We start from the raw sequence: 27,625 nt of genomic DNA, 5'->3' as shown, positions 1-27,625 counted from the left end.
TGGATTTCTCTAATACCAGATAGAAGTTCTATTGGATAATTTCATCAGATAACCTTTGTATTCTGTGTAAGACTGCTCCAGAGAATACATTCCTAGATAATCAAGCTCCTAAAAATCTTATCCTAATCTCTATCCCTAGATACAACCAATTCAATCTCTCATATTGGATTTTTTCTAAGTATAAAGTAAAAAATTTCAAATATTATTGGCTAAGAAGATAACTTTCTTATTTTTGGATATGTTGTGGAATGACAAATTCTTGTAAGAATCACTGTTGACTTGTTTCCCTTAGACCTATCCTGCTACCATCAGGTACCTTTTTCCCATCAGACTACAAAAGGGGACCGGGTCAAAACCTATGCCTTTTGCTTTTTTTTTTGTTAAGTTCAAAATCTACTCATGAAGGGGCCATAGAAATATTTGGTAATAATATTTGGTAATAATAGTGTATTAAACAATTTACCTGGATATTTCTTAAGGACAATTTTCTTGATCTCATAGTATTATTATAACTAATAAACACAAAACTTGGGCAAAAAAAGTATTAGCATTTTTAATTAAATCTTCAAATCCTTAAAAATAAGAACAAATAATCTCTGAAATAAATCAATGGCATCTACAGATCTCTTACCTGTGTGCTAGGTATTTTTATTTACCTTTTTAAAATCCCCACAGTAATTCTATGAGACAATGATTTCAATCTGTATTTTATAAGAACAAACAATGATTTAGAGAAGGCATTTACTTCCAGGGATGCAGGGTCTGTGGAAATTTATTCAACACTATACCCAAGCAAGACCATAATCTTGCACTTTTATGACTGCATTGTGATGTTACCTTAGTTAATTGTGATTTTCATGGTCTCCAAGAGGGTGAACAGAGTTCTGCAGCCACGAGGTGCCATCTCAAAAACACTTAACTTTTTTGGAATGATGAAGATCCATCAAAGGGGGGACATAATTCCAAGTATAATCCATAACGTGTATGTTCAAGGTTAGCTGTACCATACCCATGATGCACCAAATATTCTAAGAATAATGAAGTGTCTAATGAAAGGTAATTTGCATTTAGTAAACAGGGTTGAGTAACATAATCAATCATTTTTTTTTTTTTTTTGACAGGCAGAGTGAACAGTGAGAGAGAGAGATGGAGAGAAAGGTCTTCCTTTTGCCGTTGGTTCACCCTCCAATGGCTGCTGCGGCCGGCGCATTGCGCTGATCCGAAGCCAGGAGCCAGGTGCTTCTCCTGGTCTCCCATGCCGGTGCAGGGCCCAAGGACTTGGGCCATCCTCCACTGCACTCCCTAGCCATAGCAGAGAGCTGGCCTGGAAGAGGGGCAACCGGGACAGAATCCAGCGCCCTGACCGTGACTAGAACCCGGCGTGCCGGCGCCACTAGGCGGAGGATTAGCCCATTGAGCCACGTAAACTTTTTTTTAAAAACGATTTAGTCTGAGTTACACAGAGAGAGAAGGAGAGGCAGAGAGAGAGAGAGAGAGAGAGAGAGAGAGAGAGGTCTTTCATCTGCTGGTACACTCCCCAATTGGCTATAATGGCCAGAGCTGTGCTGATCTGAAACCAGGAGCCAGGAGCTTCTTCCGGTCTCCCTTGGGGGTGCAGGGGCCCAAGGAGTCGGGCCATCTTCTACTGCTTTCCTAGGCCATAGCAGAGAGCTGGATTGGAAGTGGTGCAGCCGGGACTCGAACCGGTGCCCATATGGGATGCCAGCACTGCAAGTGGCAGCTTTACCTACTATGCCACAGTTCTGGCCCCTGTAAACCTTTTCATATTTAGAGTAACAACCTTTTATAAGTACTGATAAAGTTATAACAACCCTGGACCTATAGACTGCTAACAAATATATACACACATACACTAATACTTCAAAAAAGTTCACGGTAAATGGACTAAGAGAGAACTTTATTTTGATGCAAAAAAAAAAAATTCATACAACTTAAATATACATTTATTCACTTTCAGAGTGCACTGAGGAGAGATTTTTTTTCTCCTTCTGTAAATGTCTGTGGCCCTGAGAATTAGGAAAACATATACTCAAAATAAAGACAGAATACACTTTGAATAATCCTCTAATAAAATAAATAAAGTATTACTTTTCCACAGTCATCTCTTATGGAGCTGAGCTTCTAAGTCAATTATACAGTCTTACAACATAATTAAAAATTTCTATACCTACCTACTTATCCATCCATGCATCCATCCACTCACAGAAGACAATAAGAAAATAATTTTTCAAATGATCAGCACTTTATTTAACAAAAGCAACAACTGAGACATTTTTTAGAGTTTACAGTAACATTTAATATAAAAATAAGAAATTCTCAAAAATGTGTACTAAAAATACAAGGTTTGTGAATCTAAAGAACAGAGAAAATTTACTTCACATTTCAGTCACCCAAAACAACAGCTTGTGATCTCCTCCAATTGCACAGAGTGGGAGAGTTCTATGCCAGGAAAGGCCGGATCCAACAGCCACAGAACCAGTGAGGATGGGCTATAAAATACATGAAGAATTAAAGAAGTACAATAAATTCCCAAAGTTAATGAATAAAAACTACTTCCAAAAATAAGAAATGCTTTGATAAATTATCTTTGTTTATAGTAGAAATGTAAAACAATGTTCCCTCAGAGGTGACCTACACATTATTTATTTGCAGCTGGCTGGAAGGAATACAGTCTCCCTATGAATAACTGGTACAGCTCACATGCAAACATTTTTAGAGTCTGCATCAACCAAACAAGAAGGAGAAAATATAAAAGCAACAGAAGAAATATGCTTCTTACATGAACTCTGGCAAAAAATTCCTATTGCCACTGGTAATTTAAACATCAAAAAACTCTTTTTCATTTTAAACATACAACAGACATAAATGTCTTTTGTTTAAATTACAAATTTGGGGGCTAAGGATAGAAAAGCTAAAAACAAATTTTAAAAACATGTACTCACAAAGTATTTCCACATTACCTGAGGGTGTCCTAAATGATGAATTTGAAACTGGCTTGCCATTTTACCAGGATAACCAGTAGTTGCAAACAAGTTTTCACTAATTTTAGACCACCTAAGAAAAGAGACAACATAAAAGAACAGTATGCTACGAATATCTAAGTGATTCTGAAACAGGTTATTCCTTTTGGCAGAAAAGCAGTAATTTTATAATCCTAATTTGTCAATGGCTTTACATTTAAGTTATAAACATTTTCTCTGTAAGTGCTTACTGTGTACCACTGCATTAGATTTCAGTTACAGAGGTTAACACAGTCTCTTTCTTATAGCAAAGGACTATTGGTGTAGTAAGAGACATACCAGATACAAAATATTTCACAGTATGCCTTATTGACATTTCTTATAAAATTAGTGATACACTCATGTGTTCAAATTCTTTGAGATGATATAAACATCTAGAATATATAAATAATTTAAGGCAGACTGGACACTGCAGTTTATTAAATGAACTAGTGTTATGGGGCTCCGATAATATGTCTAACACTGTAAGTTAAGTGGGAAGATATAAGAGAAGTTATTCCTTGACAAAAAAGGAGCTATTATATTTTTAAGTGTGGCAGACATAATTAGTTGTCTTCCAGTTGCCATTCAGCCCTTTTCTCGTGTTGACTGGACCCCAACTTTGTTCTGGTATAGTGTGTCCAACTTAGCAGATGAGATACACTTGTGGGGGTTCGGGGAGCAGTAAATGTTACAGGTATCCACAATGGAAGGAGAATCTTCTTGCTGTCCTCTAACTTTAACAAGGTGGCATGAGGCATGATGGCTGGGACTCGTTAGCCACTTTTGTGTTTTTAAATAGTACTTAAACATTTTTATTTTACTTTTAGCAGACATAAAAAAAATCTACATTTTTATTCATGTCTACACTGGGTAATGTCTAACCAGGGTAAACATATCTATCTCCTAAAACATTTACCATTTCCTTATGGTAGAAACATTCAAAATTTTTTCTTCTATTTTTTTTTTTGCAAAGAAATATGCAGTGCATTATTATCATCTATAGTCCCCCTACTGTGTAATAGAACATCAGAAATTCTTAAACCTGTTACTTAGTACCTGTTAATCAACCTTTTCCATCTCCTTCTTCCCCAAACTCCTTCCCTCTTGTGACCATTATACTCTTAACTTCCATGAGTCAACTTTTTTATATTTATGAGTGAAGTCATGTGGTACTTGTCTTTCTCTGCCTGGCTTATTTCACTTAACATAATGACCTCCAATTCCATCCATGATGCTGCAAATGACAAGTTTTCAACATTTTTATGGTTGAGTAAATATCATATTTTATATATGTACCACATTTTCCTTATCTATTCAATAATGGATGGATATTTAGATTGTTTCTGTTTCTTGGCCACTGTCAATAGTGGTGCAATAAACACAGAAGTGTAGATGTCTCTTTGACAGTATTATTTCATTTCCCTTGGATATACATCCAGTAGTGGGATTGCTGGATCAGTTAGTTTTAGTTTTTTGAGGAACCTGCATAGTGTCTTCCATAACGGTTATACTATGATTCCCTTTTCTCTACATCCTTACCAGCATTTGTTATCTTTTGTCTTTTTGATAACCACCAATCTAATTGGAGTGTGGTGGTATTTCACTGTGGTTTTCATTTACACTTCCCTAATGGTTAGTGATGTTCAGCATATTTTCCTGTACTTGTTGGCCATTGATATGTCTTCTTTTGATGTCTGTTTAAATCTACTGCCCATTTTAAAATAAGATTATTTGTTTTTAATTGGATTGAATTATTTAAATTCTGGTTATTAATCTATTAACCCCTTGTCAGATATACTGTGAAGTAACAAAGCTAAAGCCCCCCATTGAGGATGACAGAGGGAAAGGATGAAAAAAGTCTGAGCTCTTGAGGTCACTGATGAGCTGTTAAACCAACAGAGAGATCGCCTCCACCAGGCTTAAGTACCACTTAGTCTACCATGTGTATTTAAAAGATGTATATTTGCTTACATCCCTGAAATGAGGATGCATCTTATATGCTAGGGCATCTGAACACAAAGTTGATTATATTTTATTCTTTTTGTTTTTAAATTTTTTAAAAATTTTTTGACAGGCAGAGTGGACAGTGAGAGAGAGAGAGACAGAGAAAAGGGTCTTCCTTTTACGTTGGTTCACCCCCCAGTGACTGCTGCGGCTGGTGCGCTGTGGCTGGCACATTGCGCTGATCCAAAGCCAGGAGCCAGGTGTTTCTCCTGGTCTCCCATGCGGATGCAGGACCCAAGGACCTGGGCCATCCTCCACTGCACTCCCGGGCCACAGCAGAGAGCTGGACCGAAAGAGGAGCAACCGGGACAGAATCCGGCACCCCGACTGGGACTAGAACCTGGTGTGCCGGCGCCGTAGGCGGAGGATTAGCCTATTGAGCCATGACGCCAGCCTATATTTCATTCTTAATACTGATGTTATCAAGTTCTACAATTTTATTGGAGACATTTCAGATTTTATGAAATATAGCATATTGTACATGTTTTATTGGTTTTAGTCTATATTGCTTGTTTTCCTGTTACTTAAAGCTGAAGCAACTTAACGACTATACTATATAATGGAATGCCATGAAAAATGAATACTAGAGCACAGAGTAGATATGCCTTAATTTAAGTGAAAAAAATCATATCGCAGATTTATAGCATGCTTTCATTTAAAGTACAATAATGAAGTTCAGATACATAGATGTGGGTCCATCCACATTCACATCTATATCAGCACACAGCAATTAGGAAGTATCATACTTATACTCAAAACTGTTGGAGTGGCAACATTTTATTTTTTTACAAAATTTTTAAAGAAAATATTTGGAAAATCAATCAATTCCTTACCTAGACCAAAAGACAAAAGCAGACTCAGTTGCAAAGGCAAAATAACCACTTATAAAACAATCAGGAAAAAACAATCAAGTGTAAAGGAGAGGAAGTGGGAAAATATTCCAGAGGTGGCCGAGCAGAAAGTCAAAATGTCAAGGAAGGCCAACGCTGTGGTGCAGCAGGTTAATCCTCTGCCTGTGGTGCTGGCATCCCATATGGGAGCCAGTTCTTGTCCCGGCTGCTCCTCTTCTGATCCCGCTTTCTGCCATGGTCTGGGAAAGCATAAGAAGATGACTCAAGCGCTTGAGCCCCTGTACCCGCATGGGAGACCCGAAAGAAGCTCCTGGCTTTGGATCAGCCCAGCTTCAGCTGTTGTAGATATTTGGGAGTGAAACAGTGGATGGAAGACCATTCTCTCTCTGCCTCTCACTGTCTGTAACTCTCTCTCTCAACTAAATAAATAAAATCTTTTTTTTTTAAAGATTTATTTATTTATTTGCAAGTCAGAGCTACTGCTGGTTCACTCTCCAACTGGCTGCAACGGCCGGAGCCAGGAGCCAGGAGCCTTTTCTGGGTCTCCCACGTGGGTGCAAGGGCCCAGGAACTTGAGCCATCCTCCACTGCTTTCCCAGGCCAGAGCAGAGAGCTGGACTGGAAGTGGAGCAGCTGGATCTCCAACTGGTGCCCATATGGGATGCCGGTGCTTCAGGCCAGGGTGTTAACCCACTGCGCCACAGAGCCGGCCCCATAAATAACATCTTTAAAAAAAAAAAAATCAGGTAAACTACAACTCCAAGAAAATGGTCCATTACCTGAATAAGTAGGCTCGATCTATGTGAATAGGTCTCTTTTCCTGAGGATAGCTGAAAGATAATATTTTGCATTTTGTAAGTCATATGGTGGAACTGAGTAGATGGATTTACTAAGGTTTAAAGATCTTTTCTCTTTAAAGGACAGAATGCTCAGTATACTTAAACTGTAACAAAATTCCAAATGAGCACACAGTTAAAATACATGAAATGCGCTAAACTCTACTTAGAATCACCATGAGGCACAACAAAGTCAATGTTTTTCTTCTTTTCTAAAAAAAGCAAATACTGCTCAGATCAAAGATTTCCTTGTCTGTATTGTCCTTTCTGGGTTTCTTCCAAAGTAAATGTGCAAAGCATGATTACGTGTTGTAAAAATCCATAGTCATGGCCCTCCTACATGAGGGCCTTGTTTTCACGCTACATTGAAGCCCAGGTGTACAAGAATGGCCCAATGGCTCATTTAGCAATAGTTAATTGATTTTTTTTTTTTTGCTTTGTAAAAAACATGCTAAGGAAGTACCTGGACCGAGTGATATCCCAGATTAACCAGTCATTTCCTGCAACAGCTCCAACTTTGAAGGTGTTTTTCCAGCACCAGTGTGCTGACATCAATGGCACCTGTTCTGATTCCAGAGACAGAATGGCCTGCTGGGCCGTAAGATCGTAAAACCGGATTGTTCCATTTTTCTCTGCGACCATCAACTGTGAGATAGAACAACACAAGGATATTTATTCACTTATCTTACCAGCTAAATCAGAAAGTCAGTGTTATACAGTGAAATGTAAATATCTGCATAAATTACAGGTGGAGGATAAAATGCAAGTAAGAGAAGGCTTTGTAAAAATCTGTATCAGGCCGGCGCCGTGGCTTAACAGGCTAATCCTCCGCCTTGTGGCGCCGGCACACCAGGTTCTAGTCCCGGTTGGGGCGCCGGATTCTATCCCGGTTGCCCCTCTTCCAGGCCAGCTCTCTGCTATGGCCTGGGAAGGCAGTGGAGGATGGCCCAAGTCCTTGGGCCCTGCACCTGCATGGGAGACCAGGAGAAGCACCTAGCTCCTGGCTTCAGATCAGCATGATGCGGCCATTGGAGGGTGAACCAATGGCAAAAAGGAAGACCTTTCTCTCTGTCTCTCTCTCTCACTATCCACTCTGCCTGTCAAAATTAAATTAAAAAAAAAAAATCTGTATCAAATATAAGAAACTTTAAGAGAAAATTAGCAAAAGAAACTCAAGAAAGGGACATTTCAAGTGATGACACATCGTGACTAGGGAGAAGAAATCAATTTAAAGATTTATTATGAGAAAAGTTACTATTAATTGATGTTAGTTATGCTGTCTAGAAAGGATAGCTAAACATGTATTTCTGAAGACAGATATAACATCTTTATACAATTTGTTTCTGGAATGGGAAGCAGCATGACACTGTTAAAGAACACAAGCAGATCTGGGTAGCAAGGCTGCTTCCTTCACCTAAGAGCTGAGTGACTCTGCCATGTGATTGGCAGCTTCTTCATTTCTAACATGGAGATGTGAGGATAAAGAATAGCTACAGGGTTGTTGTGATGAGTAAATGAGCAATGTATGTAAAGCACACAGTATAATGCTTGACATTCAAAAATCAGCAACTACTGCTTCACTATTTCCTTTATGTTAGGATACCACAGGTTTAAGACATTCAATACATTATCTGGTTTTTATACATCTATGACTCACTTATCAAAAGCACAAATTAATTGTAAATCCCAGGGCTGGCATTGTAGCATAGTAACTTAAGCCTCTGCCTGTGGTGCAGGCATCCTATATGAGTGCTGTTTTGCATCCTGGATACCCCATTTCTGATCCAGCTCCCTGCTAATGCACCTGGAAAAGCAGTGGAAGATGTCCCAAGTGCTTGGGCCCCTGCCCCACTCATGGAAGACCTGGATGGAGTTCCAGGCTCCTGCTTTGCCCTTACCCAGACCTAGCTATTGTGGCCATTTGGGGAGTGAACCACTATCTCTCTGCCTCTCTAATTCTGCCTTTCAAATAAATAAAATAGATCTTAAAGAGATAAATCTAAATTCTGCAAAAATAGTAATTGTGTAAACTTTGTTTCTTAGACTCAACATTAGGATACCCAATTTATGGGAAATAAGATACAGAGATTGCCATGAATATCTAAGTGCATGATTAACTGATGCCCAAAGTGCTTTCAAAACTTCCTAGTATTTCATGTAAAGTTTTCACTTTTTAAGAATTTTTTTAAAAATTCTGGTTATATTAAGGTGAACACATCCCTGGGGGTGGAAAGTACTACTGGTGAATTGTGAAGAATGTGGGAATAGGCATAAAAAACCATGGGTTCTACCACTTAATCTAGTGCGCGATCTTGAGTCTCCTTTTCTCTTATCTTTGTAAACGACATAATTCTTTTTTGGTTGTTGTTGCTCTGTACAGGCTGTGAATACAGAAGTGCCACAGTATTGATGTGGGGATGTCAATGTTTTAACGAGCAGGTGAATTAGTAAGCACAAATTCAGAAAATAATGAGGATTGATTATACACATATCTAAAACGTTGTATCAATCTCAACAAAAGTCAAAGACAGAAGACTTTGTCTCAATCTTTCCATCTCGGACAAAGGATTACGGGTAAAATAACTAAACACAAATCAAGGTGAAAGAGGGAGGGAGAGACAGAGAGAAACATCTTCCATCCACCTTTTACTCCCCAAATGGTTACAATGGCCAGGGCTGCGCCAGGCCAAAGCCAGGATCCAGGACCTGCATCCAGGTCTCCCACTTGGGAGTTAATAGGGAGTTGGATTGCAAGTGAAGCAGTCAGAACTTGAACCAGTCAATTCTCTACTTATTAGCCATGCGACTTTGGGCAAGTTACTTAACTTCTGGGCCTTGATGGGATGCTGGTATTGCAGATGGTGGCTTAACCCACTACAACCAACACCTTATTTATTTTTTTAAAGATTTATTTAACTTACAATTTGCATACATATTATGTTTGTATGTCTTTTTTACTCCCCCCCCCCCCCCAAAAAAAGCTAAGTTATTGACACTAACCTTAAAAGTATCTTCAGGATGCCAGCATACACTCATTCCAGGAGAATGAAGAACAAAATGAGCTGTTTGCATTCCTTCCATGTTCCAAACCCTAATAAAAAAGGAATATAATGTTAAATATTCTTGATATATCCCTACTAAAAAAAAGTGAAACTTCTTTGGATTTATTCAAAGCTAGTACAGATTATAAGGTAGATATTTAGACTTAATGCATATCTTTTAAAGAAAATGCTAATACTACTTTTAGAACATTTGAAAGTAGTATGATGAATTTAAGTTTCACCATGTTCAAGCATGGGAGAAAGAGTCATACACATTCTCTAATTAATCTAAAACCAATGGTGGAACACAGTAACCAAGTTAAATTCTTTAAATATTCTTAACTTGTGGGCAAAATCTTGAAGTTTCTAGATTAATCACCAGCCTAACTGCTGCATCCCCACTTCAGCAGTCATTCCGATTAACAGTAACAGAGGTGTTTAATAGCCACCCCCCCAAAAAAAACCCCACACAATAGCACTTACATATTTAAAATAACTTATGAAGCAGCCATCTTCCACACTGCTTACTCTTTCTAGCTCTGGGTTTCCATCACAGTGGCTACTTCCCATTTTATGCCTTTTCTGATTTGGCTCACTTCTATAGTTTGCACTCCTAAAGATGGTGATGCTTGACAGCTACCAGATTAATGGTGGGTTGAAGAAAACAGGCTTCTGCCTCCTCCTCCTCCTTCCCCCTCCCCTCCTAAGTAGTTGCAAATCCATAGCAACATATTGTTGACAGATTGCTTACTGGCCCTCTAGCTCAACTGCTTTCTTATCCCCAGAGAAGACAAGACTCAGAAATACCAATTATGTATTTTGTTGTGAGAATTGCTATTCCCCACCCAGACTGCTAAATGTTTTTCAGATCATTCTTTACACTCAGCACTTGTTAATATAGTGCTGGCACAGAGTTTGGCACAGTTAGCATGGCAGGAGACAGAAGTGGGTGGATGGCTGGCAATGTGCCCACAAGATGCTGGTCCTTAAGAATTGAATCCATTCATTAAAATGGCCTGTACTTTTTCTTCTAGGTTGTACAATTCATATCTCTTAGGAACCATAAAACAAATTCTATAATCATCAAGAAATTAATGGCTAGGCAATAATTTAATTTCAAAGAAAGTAGACATTTATTAGGCAACATTACTATTCCATGTCAACTCAGTGGAAAGTAGTGGTCATCAAAAGGAGGTACTTTTCTCTGTAGGGAGAAGAGAACCTCCACTTTGCTTATGGCCTTGTCTAAATACTGATGGAGTTTGTGGATTCAAAGGCTACCATAGCTTAGGCAGCTCAAGTCAATAGCCTCGGGTGGTCATTAACATCATACATAAGAGTGATAATTGTTAAATTAACAACAAGAGTCACTGTGCACTAACTTCTCATGCAGAACTTCTGCACTATAATTATGTCTACGTGCTTGCAAAAGATGTATCATTCTTGAGTGCTCCTTTAAAGTTAATTAAGTTTCTAAAAAAAAAAAAAGTGAAGTTAACTTCAAGATGCAATGACTTTGAACAGCCCTTGTCTCTACTGTTGAGGAACAGTTTGTGTGTGTGTGTGTGTGTGTATGTTCAAACCGTTGAACTCTTTACTTAGTATAGAGTTGGTTTTCTGTGTATAAATATGAAGTTCACTGAAAATGGATCTTAGTGGAAAATGGGACTGGGAATGTGAGAAGGAGGAGTGGGAGGGGTGGGGTGGGAGAGTGATGGGAGGGTGTGTATGGTGGGAAGAATCAGTATATTCTGAAAATTGTACTTATGAAATGCATGAAGTTCATATTTCCTTAAATAAAAGGTTTCTTGATGGGGGGGAATAAATAAAAAAAATATTCTATGTCAAACCACATTACTTGAAGTATTTTTCTTCTTGTAGAAATTATAGGGTCTCCAATCTGAAATATCAGTTACATATAAATGATCACAAATGTTTTCAAAATGGTTACCTGCTTAATTAAGTAATTTAAAGGAATACTCTTGTTATTGCTAAATCACTTTTTTTTATCTGTATTTACTAAATAAGGGAGACAATTACAATTTAATTGAAGAGGGGAATCATAGTTACCAAGGGTTTATGCAACTGTGTTTCACTCCCCACAATGAATGAGATTATTAATTATGGCAACTGAATTATTTCTTTCTTCTCAATTTCCTTTTGCATAATAAAGTGATGGGTTAGCATGCATCTTACCACTACTGAAATAGTGGGAATCTGTTTTGCAAATTCAGTGAGTCTCAGGAGAGGATGTTTTAAAATCTCCACTCTTTTGATCTTATTCTAAACATGTATTTGATTTTTTGTTGGCTTATATCAAATGAAAGAAACAAAAGAGGTGGAAAATATGGATAGAGATATTCTATAAAAACAGGTAAATTAATAAAGTGCATTCTTATCAATGGGCCAAATTTTAACCTAACTTTATTAAATGGCATTTTATCCTGAATAGAATCCGACTCTTTTTAAAAAAAAAATGAGGAGGCTGACCCTGATATCTTTTCAGGGGTCTAGGATAAAATGATTTATGGCTTATAATTATATGCTTATTCAATAATTTGCAGTGGTTGCATAATCCAAGTACTAAGTATGCAAAATACAACAAATTAGGCTGAAACGAGTTATCCTAACTAAATTAGCTACAGATGGTTCTATTTAAGTTGTTAAATCTTATTTCCCTTTTTGATAGATTCCATAATTAAGCCCTTTTCAAATCCATCTGTAGAGCTCAACTCATTTTTCTGTGTTTTTTCTATATGGTTCATCTAGTTCTTATTAGTCCCATCTGATAAAATCATATCTTTTACTTTTTTGATAAAAAGTGTACCACACATAATAAAAGCACATACATCTTAAGTGTACAATTGAAAAATAACACCCTGAAGAACAGCATTCAAGTCAACAGTATTTCCAGAAGTCCAGAGCCACACTGTGCTCCCATCCAGTCATATTTCCTTTCTCTTTCACCATTATCCTGCCGTCTAATACACAGTTTTTGCCTGTTTTGGGGGCATTATAAAAATGGGATAATATGTTACTTATGTTCTTGGTCTGACTTTTTATTATTAAGTTTTGTGAGATTTAGCAACACTGTTGCATGTTGTAGTTTGAGTATGCCAGTAATTAAATACAACACATTTATCCATTCTATTATTGACATTTATGTTGTTTCCAATTTTTGTTCATTACCAACGATGCTGTTTTAAAGCTCTTCCACATGTCTTTTAACACATTATGTTTCATTGTCCTATAAATAGGACACCTATAAAGACTTAAATTGAGCGAAAAGTATACCACTATGGTAACTTTGAAAGAAATATTATGTCATTTGCAGAACTGAAAATCTGATTTAACAGTTAATGAGTATAGAGACCAATATACCATCTTCACTGTTGCCTTACATACACACATACACACACCCCAGCTGTAGAGTCCATACCTAGGTAAAGAATTGCTACAAAATAGCTTAATAAATATGTTTAGCTTTTAGCAGCAGGTATCATGAATTCCCAAATTGGTTAAACCTCATATTTCATTCCCCCCTCATATTTCTTTTTAATAACCAGTGGAAAAAGCTAAAACTTTTTCTTATTTTCTGACAAAAAAGTAGTTTGAAAACAATCACTTGTCTGGTACAGTTTTTCAGTTGGTCTTATTTTCTAAGGTACATTTCTCAAATCATCTCTTTTTTCTGAAATTTTACATTATTATCTTCACATATACATATATAAGTAAATCTTTAAGTTTTAAAATGCAGGGAACACAACGTACAGTAGAAGCTCTCTTAATTTCCTCCTTCTGATAGATTCTTCTTTCTCCCTCTGCAGAACTGACAAGGATTATAAGGCTACTTCCTAATCAGCCACTATGTGCATTTGTTACATGTGTAACAACAGGGAATATAGGTTCTTTGCTTAGCAAATCATGGTATGTGCTGTAAACCCAAGCCTACTAGTGTAATTGCATAATATTATATAAATTGAGAAAACCTGAGTATGAAAGAGCTGTTTTAACGAAGCTAAGTTGATAGCAACTAACTAAAGGTAAATTTCTAAAAGAAAAAAAAAAAAAAAAAACAAAACCCTGCTCTTAACTATGTGACAGTTATAAAAGACTAAATAATAAATATGAAGAGCTAAATGTATTCTGAATTAAGACTGCTTTAAGTGCTGCTTTCATTGAAGACTTTGTGTTAGATATGTAGTTTCAGCAAAAAAAGAGAGGTCCAACATCAACTAACAGACCCATAGCCTAAGAAAATAAGCCTTAGCCTAATATCAAAGGAATGAGAAATGACTTTTCATATACATATAGTACATTAAAATAAAATAGGTGGGCAGTGTTTTTAAATGATTTCCTAAGTTTGACTTTTTGGCTACCTAAAAAAACTATCAGTCTAGATCATATCAGATAAATGGGGGTACTATTGTAAAAGGAAAAATAATCAAATTTCAGAAACTCAGGTTTTAATATTACATGTTTCTTTGCCAATAAATTGTTTTGTTTAAAGTATATAATTCCCACAGAAACAGTTTTCAGGAAAGTGGCATCACAGGGATAAGCTTTAAGGGTTCACAGACTTTTTAGTAAACATGATCAAACACTGAAAAGATAACAGACCATTTGCAAAAGCATAAAAATTCTTAGATTTAGCTGTAAAATGGAGGGATGAAGAACTAGCTGGATCCGAGATTATGAATTATACTTACGTTACTTTTAGTAGTTTATTGCTAAAATTACTGCCTCATTTTGGCCGAGTTCTTTTCAGCAGAACATTAAATATTCCTACCATATGGCATTTAAATATAATTGTCCCATTTTATTAATAAAAAGGTCCTATAAATGGGGCATTGGCATATTGGGGATATCCTAGATATTCTCAAGGATCTTTTAAACTGACAATTAGTAGACAGAAATGTTCCTTCTGAGAATTCAAAAGAAAATTTCCTGGGTAATACTCTGTTCTTTTCATTTGGTTGTTCTCCATTTTTAATTGGCAGCTTATTGTCTGATAGGGAGTTCATTGTAGGAGAAAATTTCTGCTACCAAATGTTTTTGACAACAGACAAAAGAAGGAATGGATGACATTAAATGACACATCTGTATCCATTTGGCCCTCTCTAACTAGTAAAGCAAAAATTATAAACCACAATCTTTCTAAAAGACATTGTCTTGATCATATGAATCAGCATTCTGATGAATTAAATATGAAAGTAAGAACAAAGCAATAATATATAGTTACACAAATGAGGAGGCCCTTCATAAATTTCACTGAATCTGTGCTAGCAAAATGGGATTTCTCCTCTCGTTTTCAAATAATCAATCACTAAGTTACTCAGCAAACTATGGAGATTCAGCAAAAGGCAAGTCATGGTGTATTTCCTGAGTAAGTGAGCACAGAATTAGAAAGGAAAATGAAACCAATTACAAAAGAATTAGTGCTAAAATACCTGGTTTTAAGTGTGAAATAATCCAGAGATGTGGAACCATATCACCAAGAGCACAGATCTGGGTATATAGCAGATGGAAGAGGTGAATACACCCCATCAGTTTATGGCACAGGCCATGGAGAACTCTGACAGCTAGGCAAAAGCCTCAAAAGTACAGACAACAATGGCTTGACAGTTGGAAACAAGAATTTTGTAAAGGGTACTTTCAGTATGTGTCACTGTTTCAAATATATTAAAAAATTAATTTTTTAATAGTTGAGACTACAGAACAAGTAGTAATATTACCTACTAGCAGTATTAATAAAAGAAATGAATATTTTGAAATTTTACTGATTCCAGAATAAGAATTAAAAAGGTAAAAATGACAATTGCATATACTATTATTTTACCCATTAATAATTAAAATAACTGGTCAAAAATCAGTCAGTAATCAATGGCTGTATTTTGGAGGAGGAAAAGTGGTGTAGGGGCTGGCACTGTGGCACAGTGGGTTAGCCATAGCCTGCAGGGTGCTGGTTCCAGTTCTGGTTGCTCTACTTCTGATCCACCTCCCTGCTCCTGGCCTGGGAAAAGCTGCAGATGATGCACCAAGTCCTTGCGCCCCTGCACCCACATGGGAGACCTAGAAGAAGACCTTGGCTCCTGGCATTGTGGCCACCTGTGGTGTGAACCAGCAGATGGGACATCTGTCTTTCCTCCTCTTTCTGTAACTCTGCTTTCAAATAATATGTAAACATTAAAAAAAAAGTGGCCTCTTTCAAGCATAACACTAATAAACCAAGTATATCATACAGACAATAATTTACTGTTCTTCAAGAAGCCTTGGAGGGGGTTAAACATCTCATAAATTAACACAATGTTGCTTGAGATTATCAACAAATTCAGCAGAAACTATGAATTGATCATCAGAGGTGAGAAACTGAGGCCCCTTCTGAGGTGAATTATTAATATTTAACTTATACAAACATACAGCTTTTTTGAAGGATAGAAACTATGAGAAATTTTGTCACATTTAAAAATAAACCTCCAAACAAAACTCTCAGCTGTGAAGTAATACCAGCTTTCAAACATCTTATATAATGATTTCATCTTTAAAGAATTCAGAGTAGAAGGACTTTGCATATGCCTTTAACATATGCATTGACATGAACTAATGCTACCTAGGAAATACTAGCATTTCCTTATTTCCAAGAAAAATTGAGAAACCTTACAAAAATTTGACTCTCTGTTGAATAGTAAAGTCATAAAGGAGGAGTATTCCTTATCATTCACATTAATGGCTTTTCAAAATAAACCTTAAAGATGTTTATGGACATGATTATCATTTATACAACTCACTCACTATAACCCCACATGACGACCACATAAAGCCAGCTTAAATTACTACACTCACTGGTTTGGGAACACACATTATCAAGTACTGGTTTTGTATTTCATCTACAAGGGCATATGAGAAAGAACTAAGTGTTGAATATTAGAAAGTGGCATTACCAGTACATGATCATGTACCATTTTAGAAAATTCTTTCATCACCTTACTGACTTTTCTCTATTACCATCTTTCACTAACATATTATTTCATTGCATTGAATGTAGAAACATCTGCAAATGTGATCCACAGATTTTGGGGTAGTTTTTTTTTTTTTTTTTTTTTTAAAGACACAGAATCCTTACATTGCATTCAATGGAGGCAAGGTATTAACAAATTCAATATAAACTCATTTTTTTCCTAGAACTATGCAGTAATTGACATTGATTCAAAATTAAAAAAAAAAAAAAAAGAGATGGAGTTTTAGAAGACAGGCAGGGAACTTTATTTCCTGAATTCTTTGACCATCACATTACAATGAATAATAAAATGATCCTGATTTCTTTTTGTACGTGGAATTATTTAGCTATGATTTATGTGCTCCTAAATGTGGATTATTTTCCAAGGAATGCTTTGTTGGCCTACCTTCAGAAGGCTCTCGGTCTCCTTATTTGTTTCCCACAAGGACTCTTTGTAAATATATTACATATTTTGTGATTCCAATTGGGGTGGGGGAGGAGGAGGTACACTCCACTGTAATTATGGATGGTAAAGACTCTCTAATGCACATAAACAGAAAATTAAGAAAGAACTTAAGCTGGCATGTGGTACATAGAGGACATCTGATAAACATTCTTTCTCCTCTTGCGAGGTTTTTCAAAACACTATATGATCAGCTTAGTGATTGTCAGGTAATTTAGTAGTTCTTTATTCAGTGATTTGGTTATATTTCTGAAAAAAATTTTTCCTCTATTTTTCTAAAAAAGGATCTCAGCTAGTACATGGGAACTACAAATATTCTACGTTTTATACAGAAAGTGAAGGGCACATTACATGCTTCGATTAATCTTAAGCTAAGAACTCTCTGGTTTTCAGAAGCCAATTTTCCTTCACTATAATTTTTTATCTAATATTTCAAGATTATTGAGAGGTGAGGAGGAGGAGGAAAGGGATTTATTTCTGACATCTTTTGCTGTTACAGTGTGTACAGGGTCTTCTGTTTCTTTTGTATTCCCCAAAGCACTACATGTTGGCAATACAAATGTGTTTAATAAATACTTGTTGCTCTGACTTGTTCTTACAGAATAGTACTGTTTCTAATATACAAGAACATCTGTTATTTGGCACTGACTGGGAATGAGATGTTCTATATTAGTGAGTTTTTAAAATAATAAGCTTAACCCATTAACTACTTAAATAGTACTTTCAGCTTCTTTTGTAGGTAGGAAGTAATAAATCTAAATGAATATGTACTTCCTTACCTCTCAAACATAATTTTAACCTTATTTTGATGATACTAGATCTTAACTATGAACATTAATATTTACATTTTCCTGTGTCTATGAATATGTAAGCAAATAAAACAGAGATGAACATCAGTAATACCATCCTGCTTAGGAATGCATGTATGCATACACATGTGTATATATGTATATGCGGTTATGTGTGTGTGTATATATGGTAATGACCAGAGACCATAAAAAATGGCATAGAACATGAGGCCAAATGCTAGTAATCCTATATTACTTGGGCATTTCTTTAAGCACATTTGTCAGTTGCATTTTTTTTAGAGGGTGGACCTTTATAAAAGTATAGGGACAGACATAAAGTTGTATTCCTCTCATCACCCATTCAGTCACTGAGTATCTACCACCACTCTTCTAAATCCTGTGATGATCTCCGAGGTAGGAAAGCATGAACGACTTTCCCAAATACCTTCTTAGTGAAAGGCGAACAGAGCCTACTCCAGAGTAACTTGCTTTGCCCTCTGAAAAATTCTGTTTCTCAGCTGCATTTGAGCCCTTTGTTACTTAAGTGTGACTTAGTCCATGCAGTTCTCAGTGGCAGCTGCATTTATTCTTTGTCCTCATCTGAAAAACTGTGCTAATGAGTTGTGAAGAAGGATCACAGTACTTTCATTTCAAGGTATCACTACTAGGATGTTTTGGAAAAAGTATCTTTAAATTCTTCACCAGCAGAAGATGACACGTCTATAGACTTTATTCAGCTCCACATAATGCTTGATTTTGATCACAACATGCAAGTTAGTACAAATGCTGGCTTTTTCAGTAACATAAAAGACTAAATTGTATAAAGAAGCTTAAAGAAAGTCTAGTACGTAACAGCCAGACTACTTGTATTGCTTACTTGTTAAAAGGAAATAATAACAGAATCTACCATATAAGGTTTCTGAGAATTAATATAAACATGCAAAATATTGCCTGTTTGCATATTAATCCATAAAATCATAAATCAATGTTTCTGGTACAGAAGAGGCATTTTTGGTCATCCTAATGATTAGGGTGCTTTGGGCATTAACTGGATGGGAGCCAGACTTGCTATTTTACATGACTTTTGAATGACAAGAAAATGTTAGAGCCCATCAAAAGATGGGAATGTTTCAAGAGAGGAGATTGCTGCAATCTTCAGTAATATGTCATTCTATGGTCTAACAGTGACTTATTCTGGTACTATACATATAAAATGGCTTTATCTGAAGAATATGATCCTGCCTTATTTTTTCAACTTGACATCCTATAATTTGTGTTGTCATATTTTCCTATTTTGATTAATATTATTTCTCATTCCTACATCCTATTTAATTTTGTTCTATCACTACCAATATGAGCTTTTATTTAAACACTTAAGACTTGCTCAGGGCTATGACGCTATAGAACTCCAGATGGCACTATTTACACTGTACTTTAAGCCAATCATATCCCTGGAACTATGCAACTTGAGACTTGCCTCTGCCTTATATTTTCCTGCTGTCTTACTTGTAATTATCATCATTGTAAAGCAGAACAGAGACTATCTCACTATGTATATGTAGTTATATCTAAGTATAGAAGCACTGCACTGTTACTCTGTTAACTCTTGCTTTTTTTTTTTTTAAGATTTATTTTTATTTATTTGAAATAATTACTGAAAGAGGTAGAAAGACAGAGATCTTCCATCTGCTGATTCACTCCCCAAATGGCCACAATGGCCAGAGTTGAGCTGACCCGAAGTCAGGAACCAGGAGCTTCTTCTGGGTCTCCCACGTGGGTGCAGGGGCCCAAGAACTTGGACCATCTTCTACTGTTTTCCCAGGCCATAGCAGAGAGCTAGATTGAAAGAGGAGCAGCCGAGACTTGAACCGGCACCTGTATGGGATGCCGGTGCTTCAGGCCTGGGCTGTAAGCCGCTGTGCCACAGTGCCACCCCCTAACTCTTTTCCTTTTATAAAGTATAACACAATTAAAGTATTATAACACATTGTTTTGCAGTTTTTTATTTTGATAGGCTATGTCTTCCATGAATTCCATTTAAGGATATATATAGTAGGTATTACAGAATGTTAAGAAAGATGGTACTGGGATTGACAGACTGCTAACTCTATTTCCTTAAAAACTTCCACAGGTTATATAACACAAACTACATGGAATCTTTGGAGCCAGTGCTGTGGTGCAGAGGGTTAATGCACTGGCTTGGAGTGCCAGCATCCCATATGGGCTCTGGTTCTAATCCTGGCTACTCCTCTTCTGATCCAGCTCTCTGCTATGGCCTGGGAAAGCAGTAGAAGATGGCCCAAGTCCCTGAGGCCCTGCACCCACGTGGGAGACCCGGAAGAAGCTCCTGGCTCCTGGCTTCAGATCAGTGCAGCTCCGGCCGTTGTGGCCAATTGGGGAGTGAACCATTGGATGGAAGACCTCTCTCTCTCTGCCTCTCCTCTCTATAACTCTTTCAAAAACAAAACAAAACAACAACAACAACAAAACTACATGGAATCTTAACTCCCTTGAAAACTTGTTATTTTCTAAATTTATTGGTTACAGTTAATCTAGTGAGTGTGAAGTGTCTCATTGTGATTTTGATGAATATTTCTTTAATGAGTAATAACATTCAGCATCTTTCCATATGTTTGTTGGCTACTTGTATATCTTCTTCTGAATATCTACTGAAGTCCTTTGCCCATTTTAAAATATAGCTGTCTTTTTGATGTTGAATTATGTTTTTCATACATTCTGGATATTAGACTCTTATCAGATACATGACTGGCAAATATTTTCTCTGCATCTGTGAGTTGTCTTTTACCCTCTTGACATTATCCTTTGATGTCCAAGTTTTAATTCTGATAAAGTACTATTTATTTTTTTGTTTTTAGTCTTATATTTCAGAAACCATTACCAAATCCAAGATTATGAAGGTTTTCCCTTATGTTTTCTTCTAAGGTTTTTCTAATTTTAGAAGAAAGACATTGTAAAGTTTTGCACCTAGACATAAAATGGATATTGTCCTGTAGTTTACCTGTGACTTTTATTGGGCTTTGTTATCAGTTTAATGCTGGCATCACTCAAAGAATGAGTAAGAAAGCGTTTCTTCCTATTCTATGTTTTTCAAAATGTTTGAAAAAGGTTGGTGATTAATTCTTTAAATGCTGTGAATTTCACTAGGAAAGCATTTTGCCCTGGATTTTTCTACATGGGAGTCTTTTGATTGCTGATTCAATTTCTTTATGTTACAGGTTCTATTCATATTTTTCTTCTTGAGTCAATTTTGTGTTTCTAGAAATCCATCCATTTCATTTAGATAATCTACTTTGTTGGCACATAATTATTCATAGCATTCTTTTAGAATCTTCCTAATTTCTGTAAGGTTGGTAGTAATGTCCTCTCTTTTTTCTGATCTTACTATTTGGAGTAGTCTTTTTGTGTGGTTAGCTACCAGGGGAGGGGTACATTGGCTTGTGAAGTTATTTGGTTAGCTAGCAGGGGTGGAGTACAAGTATATGGCTTGTTGGCCATATAAGGCCTGTGAAATCACTTGGTTTGGCCCTGCCAAGGCAACTGTGGCTGGGACTTAAAATTCAATAAATCTATAGCAGGCTAATTTTTAAGCTGATAATTTTGTATGGTCCATGAATATTATAAATATCCAAATGGGGTTGGTGCTGTGGCCTAGTGGGTAAAGCCGCTGCCTGCAGTGCTGGCATCCCATATGGGCACAGGTTTGAGTTCCAGCTGCTCCACTTCTGATCCAGCTCTCTGCTATGGCTTGGGAAAGCAGTAGACAATGGCCCAAGTCTTGGGCCCCTGCATCTGTGTGGGAGACCTGGAAGAAGCTCCTGGCTCCTGGCTTTGGATTGGTGCAGCTCTGGCTGTTGCAGTCATCTGGGGAATGAACCAGCGGATGGAAGACCTCTTTCTCTGCCTTTGCCTCTCTGTAACTGTGCCTTTCAAATAAATAAATAAAGAAATAAATCTTTAAAAACAAACAAATAAATATCCAATGGCCCTTGGCAGAAAAAGCATTCCCCACCCTAAAGGCTTGTGAATTTTGTTGATCTTTTCAAGAAACAGGCCGGTGCCGTGGCTCAATAGGCTAATCCTCCGCCTGCGGCACCAGCATACTGGGTTCTAGTCCTGGATGGGGTGCCGGATTCTGTCCCGGTTGCCCCTCTTCCATCCAGCTCTCTGCTGTGGCCCGGGAGTGCGGTGGAGGATGAACCAAGTCCTTGGGCCCTGCACATGCATGGGAGACCAGGAGAAGCACCTGGCTCCTGCCTTCGGATCAGTGCAGTGCGCTGGCTGCAGCGGCCACTGGAGGGTAAACCAATGGTAAAGGAAGACCTTTGTCCCTGTCTCTCTCACTGTCCACTCTGCCTGTCAAAAAAAAAAAAAAAAAAAAGAAACAAACAACTTTTGGTTTTGAGTCACTCTTTTGTTTTGTAGTCTCTATTTTGTTTACCTTCTAATGTATTACTAGTTTCCTTCTTGTATCTTTTGATTTCATTTTTTTTTTTAAGTTCCTTAAGTTTTAAAGTTAGTTAGGTTATTGATCTGAAGTCTTTCTTCTGTTGTTCTCACTCATTACACAACATTTTATAATTTCCTTTGTGATTTCTTGTTTGATTCATTGGATATCTGAGAATACATTTTTTTTCATCTGATAAAATGTTTTATTAGAGGGTAGTGCTGCGGCTCACTTGGCTAATTCTCCGCCTGTGGCGCCGGCACACCGGGTTCTAGTCCCGGTTGGGGCACCAGTTCTGTCCCGGTTGCTCCTCTTCCAGTCCAGCTCTCTGCTGTGGCCCGGGAAGGCAGTGGAGGATGGCCCAAGTGCTTGGGCCCTGCACCCGCATAGGAGACCAGGAGGAAACACCTGGCTCCTGGCTTTGGATCAGCGCAGCACACCGGCCGTAGCGGCCATTTAGGGGGTGAACCAACGGAAAAAAGGAAGACCTTTTTCTCTGTCTCTCTCTCTAACTCTGCCTGTCAAAAAAAAAAATAAAAAATAAAAAAAAAGTTTTATTAGAGAAAACCTTTCCAAAAATAACTAGTATTGTAGAGTTCTCAACATGTGCTAAATTATTTACATGTAATTGCCATTAAACCCCTGCATCATGCAATGAAATGGGTCCTATTAATAGCTGCTTTTACCAAGAAGGAAATTAAAGCCTGTAGAGGTTAACTAGCTTGCCCAGGTTTACCCAGCTGGTAAGTTACACAGCTAGGGTTTTAAGCTAGGAGCTGAGAGTACAACATTTAATTCCTCACTATCTGTAGATGTTCCAGTACTCCTACTGTTACTGATTTCTAGTTTCATTTCTTTGTAGTCTAAGATACTTTGTATGATTTCAGTTCTTCTAAATTTATTAAGATATGTTATGCGGCATAACAAAGTTTATTCTGGAAAATGTTCCATGTACATTTGAAAATATATATTGTTCCAATGTTGGAAGTTTTTGAGTGTTTTATCTATTGTCTATTAAGTTTAGTTGTTTTATAATGTTCAAGTTCTCTCTTTCCTTACTGGCCTTCTATCTAGTTATTCTATTCAGCAATTTCTTTTAACAAGTTTGTTACCACCATCATATAAATCTATTCCCAAGGTGAGTTAGGCTTTGACTGTGACTAGGATCACAGGAAGATACTAATGTATCCTTACCACCAGCAGAGATTTAGTTTATTGTTGACACAGATTTATTGAACAGGTGTCATGGTGTAAATGTCTCTTTCCTCTGCCCAAACTGCACAGTTATCATTTGGCTGGTACCTTCATTTATAGCTTGGTAATTCTATCCTTTAAATTACTAAAGAAGGTTGTATTAAAATGTGTTTTTATTGTAGTCCATCCCCTAATTCCCTCTTTCCTTTATTCCTATGACAGTATATCATATTCACTATTATTCATTACTTTATACTTTTTTAATGTATTTGTATATTCTGTGTGTGTGTTTTAATTTTGTCTATTTTGCTTAGCTTTTGGCATAAGACATTGGGCTCTGATAGTCAATCAGAATTATTTTTCACTTCTGGTTGGAGAGCTAAGGTGATGAATTCTAAATTTAGCTTTCCAGCTAATGCTATAATGATGTTGTATGTCATCCTCAGAATCTCAGCGGCTTCTTGCTCATATGGCTCTGGAAAGCTTTGTAACGTGATGCCAGATGGGTCCAGTCCATATCGGCTCCATGTGTTTCTCATTCTGGGACTGGTAGTTATCTAGGACATGTTCACCTTAGCAAATGACAGAGCACAAGAGGTCACGTCAAACCAGGTAAAACATTTAAAACTTCTGTTTGTGTCACACTTGCTAACATTACCCTGGCCTAAATAACTTACAAAGCTATGCCCAATGGGTGGGAAAATCTTCTCCTTTGATGGGAGAGGGAATAGAGAAAGACTGTCTGCTAAGCAATCATACTGTTACTTAGGGTCTAGTGAAATCAGACCCTTAGGGGCCAGGCAGTGAGTTTTTAAAAATGTTAAATTCATTTAAATAAAAGGACTTCCTCTAAGGTTAAGGCTTTCTTACTTTTTAAAGTAATTATGCCCTTTCTTTTATAAAATAACAGAAACAGATTATTAAAATTGGTAAAATAGATAGTTTGGAACCTTCTACTAGTTCCCAGAATGTTTTGAGCATTTTCTTAGTTTACGAAAAGATTCATAGACCACTGAGTGCAATCATGGGTCCCTTTATTTGTTGTTCACTATTCCAAGGCTATTTCTCAGCTTATAAAGATACTTGATACTCAAGTCCCACCTTTCAGGTTTCATTATTTCACATACTTGTGATTAGGAATCTCCATGTTTTAGTTCTGAAATGCCACTATTTATTTCTAGTGATCTAATTTTTACCTTAAAAAATGGTCCCATTTACTTTTCAGATCTCCATATACACTTACTTTTGTAATACTTGAGACCCTGGGATCTTAAAGTCACATAAATTTTTCATGTCTCTGACATGAAAATTTTAAAAGGCAGCACATCAATAATGGCCTGATGCTATAACTGGAAAAAGTTGAGTTATAGCAAGATTAAAAATTTTGAAACAGTTGCTGGCAGCTTTACTTCTAATGTGATACATACTTAATCATTTTATTAACTGTATATAGTGTTAATAACTACTGGTTATTTTGACTTACTTTTAAGACATCAAAACTATGTGAAACAGCAGGCAGTGCATTGGTGCTGCTGCTCACAGTATTGTTGAAGCAAACAAAGCAAGGACATACCTCTACTGACTGACTTACTCATTTCACTCCTTCCTACTCTCGTGCCTCAGCTTGGTCTACTTGGGATAAGAACCAGCTTTAGGAACTATTAAAATGGTACACAGTGGAATGGAAGAACATGATATTGCAATATACCATATCTACAGAAAACCTTATTGAGAGACTTTTGAATTTGTCAAAATACTCAACTTTCCATGAGTGTTATGTAGTACATCAGATTCACAGTTCACTGTTAACCCCTAACTTACCTTACAGAATTTGCAGGAATTTCACAGTATGGCAACTGCTTCTTATTATCCTGTGGATCTGTCCAATACTGGAAATTCTGAACACATATATTCAAGGGGTCTTCAAAGAGTTTGTGGAAAAGGAATATTATGAAAAAAACCATGCATGGATTTCAAAAATATTTGCTCCAAAATAAACTCATTTTTAAATTCAACTTTAAATTTTAACTGAAAAGTGATCCCTGTTAAATATAAGAATGGAAAAAGAGAGGGAGGAGATGTACAACTTTCCCACAAACTTTTTGAAGTACTCTCATATTTTGATTTTATAAATGTATAAATCTAAAATAAGAGGCAGAGAGATAATCATGAATCAGCAAGGGAAGTTTCCATCCAGTGGGATAAGAACTCAATTCCCTGGTTTTGAAACTCATGTTTGTGCTACACCTACAATTTAAATAAAGTATGTTCCTTTCATAATGTTGTGGAGTTTACATGAAAGTTACATTTTCCTCTAATTTTTAAAATGTAATTCACATTACAATAAAATAAAAACTCAAAAATGTTATAGCATAAGCAACATACCTGCAGGTATGATCATCACTTACACTTGCGATTTCTTGGCCTTCTTTGGGATCAAATACCAAATCATTAATGAAATCTGAATGGCCCTCTAAAACCTGACAGAGGAGGGGAAAAAAAAAACTAATAAAACAGGAAAATGATCTACAATATTCCTACCTAATATTTTTACTTCACTGCCTTAAAAGCTTTCATGGTATACTTCTCTTTTCTATAAATACTTCTTAGGCTATCTGCTATTTTTAAACTATGATTTACACACTGGGTTTTCTAGGTTTATCTTGGAAAGAGGTTGATCATTCAACACACTGCTATTAGCTAAGTCCTTCTTTTCTAGCATTCATTTCTTACAAAAACATACTTTATTGCACCTGTCCTCATATCACCTCCTTTCTGGTTTGTTATATAAAGCCTGAGTAAAAGTTAAAGCTAGAAAAACTTTTAGGGATGCTATGATAAGTTTTTCTAGGCTTCTTACCTTACATCTGCTGCTTTGCAAACTTATTACTACATAACAGACACACATGGTATGGACTTCACCTTCTAAAATGTTTATTCACTTGCTCACTGTGATTGCTGGCACTGGAGACAGCTAGCATTCTAAGTCCATAGTCACAGTCAACAGAGAAATCCTCCTCTGGCCGTACCAGGAACAAATGAGAAGTTGCAAGGTGGAGGTCTGTGAGCAGGCAAGGTTCAACTTGTCTAAATCTTTATAGCTGAATTCCATAGTAGGCCTGGCAGATATTTAAATATTTTTAACAGTAACTTTTTTTGATATTTAAATATTTTAATGGATGTCTTTTCTTCTTTCCTCTTTTATTTCAAAAACTCAAATCTGATCTCAGTTCTAAGGTTAATAAAGTGATCACATTTGGTATTTCTATGTTAAAATGTATTATCAAAAAAAGATTTGGTTCAAATACTCCTGTGAAATGTTAACAAACCCAGGTCCTCTAAAGCTTCAGTACAGTCTAAAAGTCAGAGTAGGTGCCAGCACTGTGGAGCAGTAGGTTAAGCAACTGCTTGTAAGCTTGTAAGGCCAGCCTCCCATAGAAGAGTGCAGATTTCAGTCCAGGCTACTCTGCTTCCCATCCAGCTTCCTACAATGCACCGAGGAAGGCAGTGGAAGGTGGTCCAATTGCTTGCGCCCTTGCCACTCATTTGGAAAACCAGGATAGAGTTCCTGGCTGTTGGCCTTAGCCTGGCCCAGACCTAGCTGTTGCAGCCATTTGGGGAGTAACCAGCAGATGGAAGATCTCTCTCTTTGTCTCTCCCCGCCTCTCTTTGTTGCCCTGCCTTTCAAATAAATAAATAAATAAATAAATAAGTCTTAAAAAAAGACAAACTAAATGAACGTTAAATGTTTGTCTATTATAGTAAGCATATTAACTTCTGTTGGGTCAAATTTTATGTGCCATTTTTATGTTCAGTTATTCATGGTGTAACTTTAAATTAGTCAATAAGCATACTATATTAAGCCCAGGATATACAGTTCATGGCTATTTTCTTTCTTTTTTTTTTAAAGATTTATTTATTTACTTGAAAGTCAGAGTTAACAGAGAGAGAGAGAGAGAGAGA

At 36.8% G+C, this 27,625-nt stretch overlaps 1 protein-coding gene across 1 annotated transcript in view; it reads right to left on the bottom strand.

Moving 5' to 3' along the window:
• Positions 1 to 2,260: 2,260 nt before the first annotated feature.
• The window catches only part of NUP37 (nucleoporin 37), a 41,556-nt gene continuing 16,191 nt past the window's right edge, over positions 2,261 to 27,625 (bottom strand). The window contains exons 5-10 of the mRNA XM_062203031.1: positions 26,048 to 26,142; positions 9,715 to 9,805; positions 7,178 to 7,359; positions 6,658 to 6,708; positions 2,982 to 3,075; positions 2,261 to 2,510 (exon numbers count right to left, since the gene is read on the bottom strand). Of these exons, the coding sequence (XP_062059015.1) occupies positions 2,397 to 2,510; positions 2,982 to 3,075; positions 6,658 to 6,708; positions 7,178 to 7,359; positions 9,715 to 9,805; positions 26,048 to 26,142 (627 nt within the window). The 3' untranslated portion in view covers positions 2,261 to 2,396. The remainder of the gene's footprint in view (positions 2,511 to 2,981; positions 3,076 to 6,657; positions 6,709 to 7,177; positions 7,360 to 9,714; positions 9,806 to 26,047; positions 26,143 to 27,625) is intronic.

Source organism: Lepus europaeus, chromosome 10 (assembly GCF_033115175.1).
Source record: "Lepus europaeus isolate LE1 chromosome 10, mLepTim1.pri, whole genome shotgun sequence".
Taxonomy (NCBI): Eukaryota; Metazoa; Chordata; class Mammalia; order Lagomorpha; family Leporidae; genus Lepus; species Lepus europaeus.
Note: the sequence above shows the minus strand (reverse complement) of the source record. Positions and strands in the feature narration are given on the sequence as shown.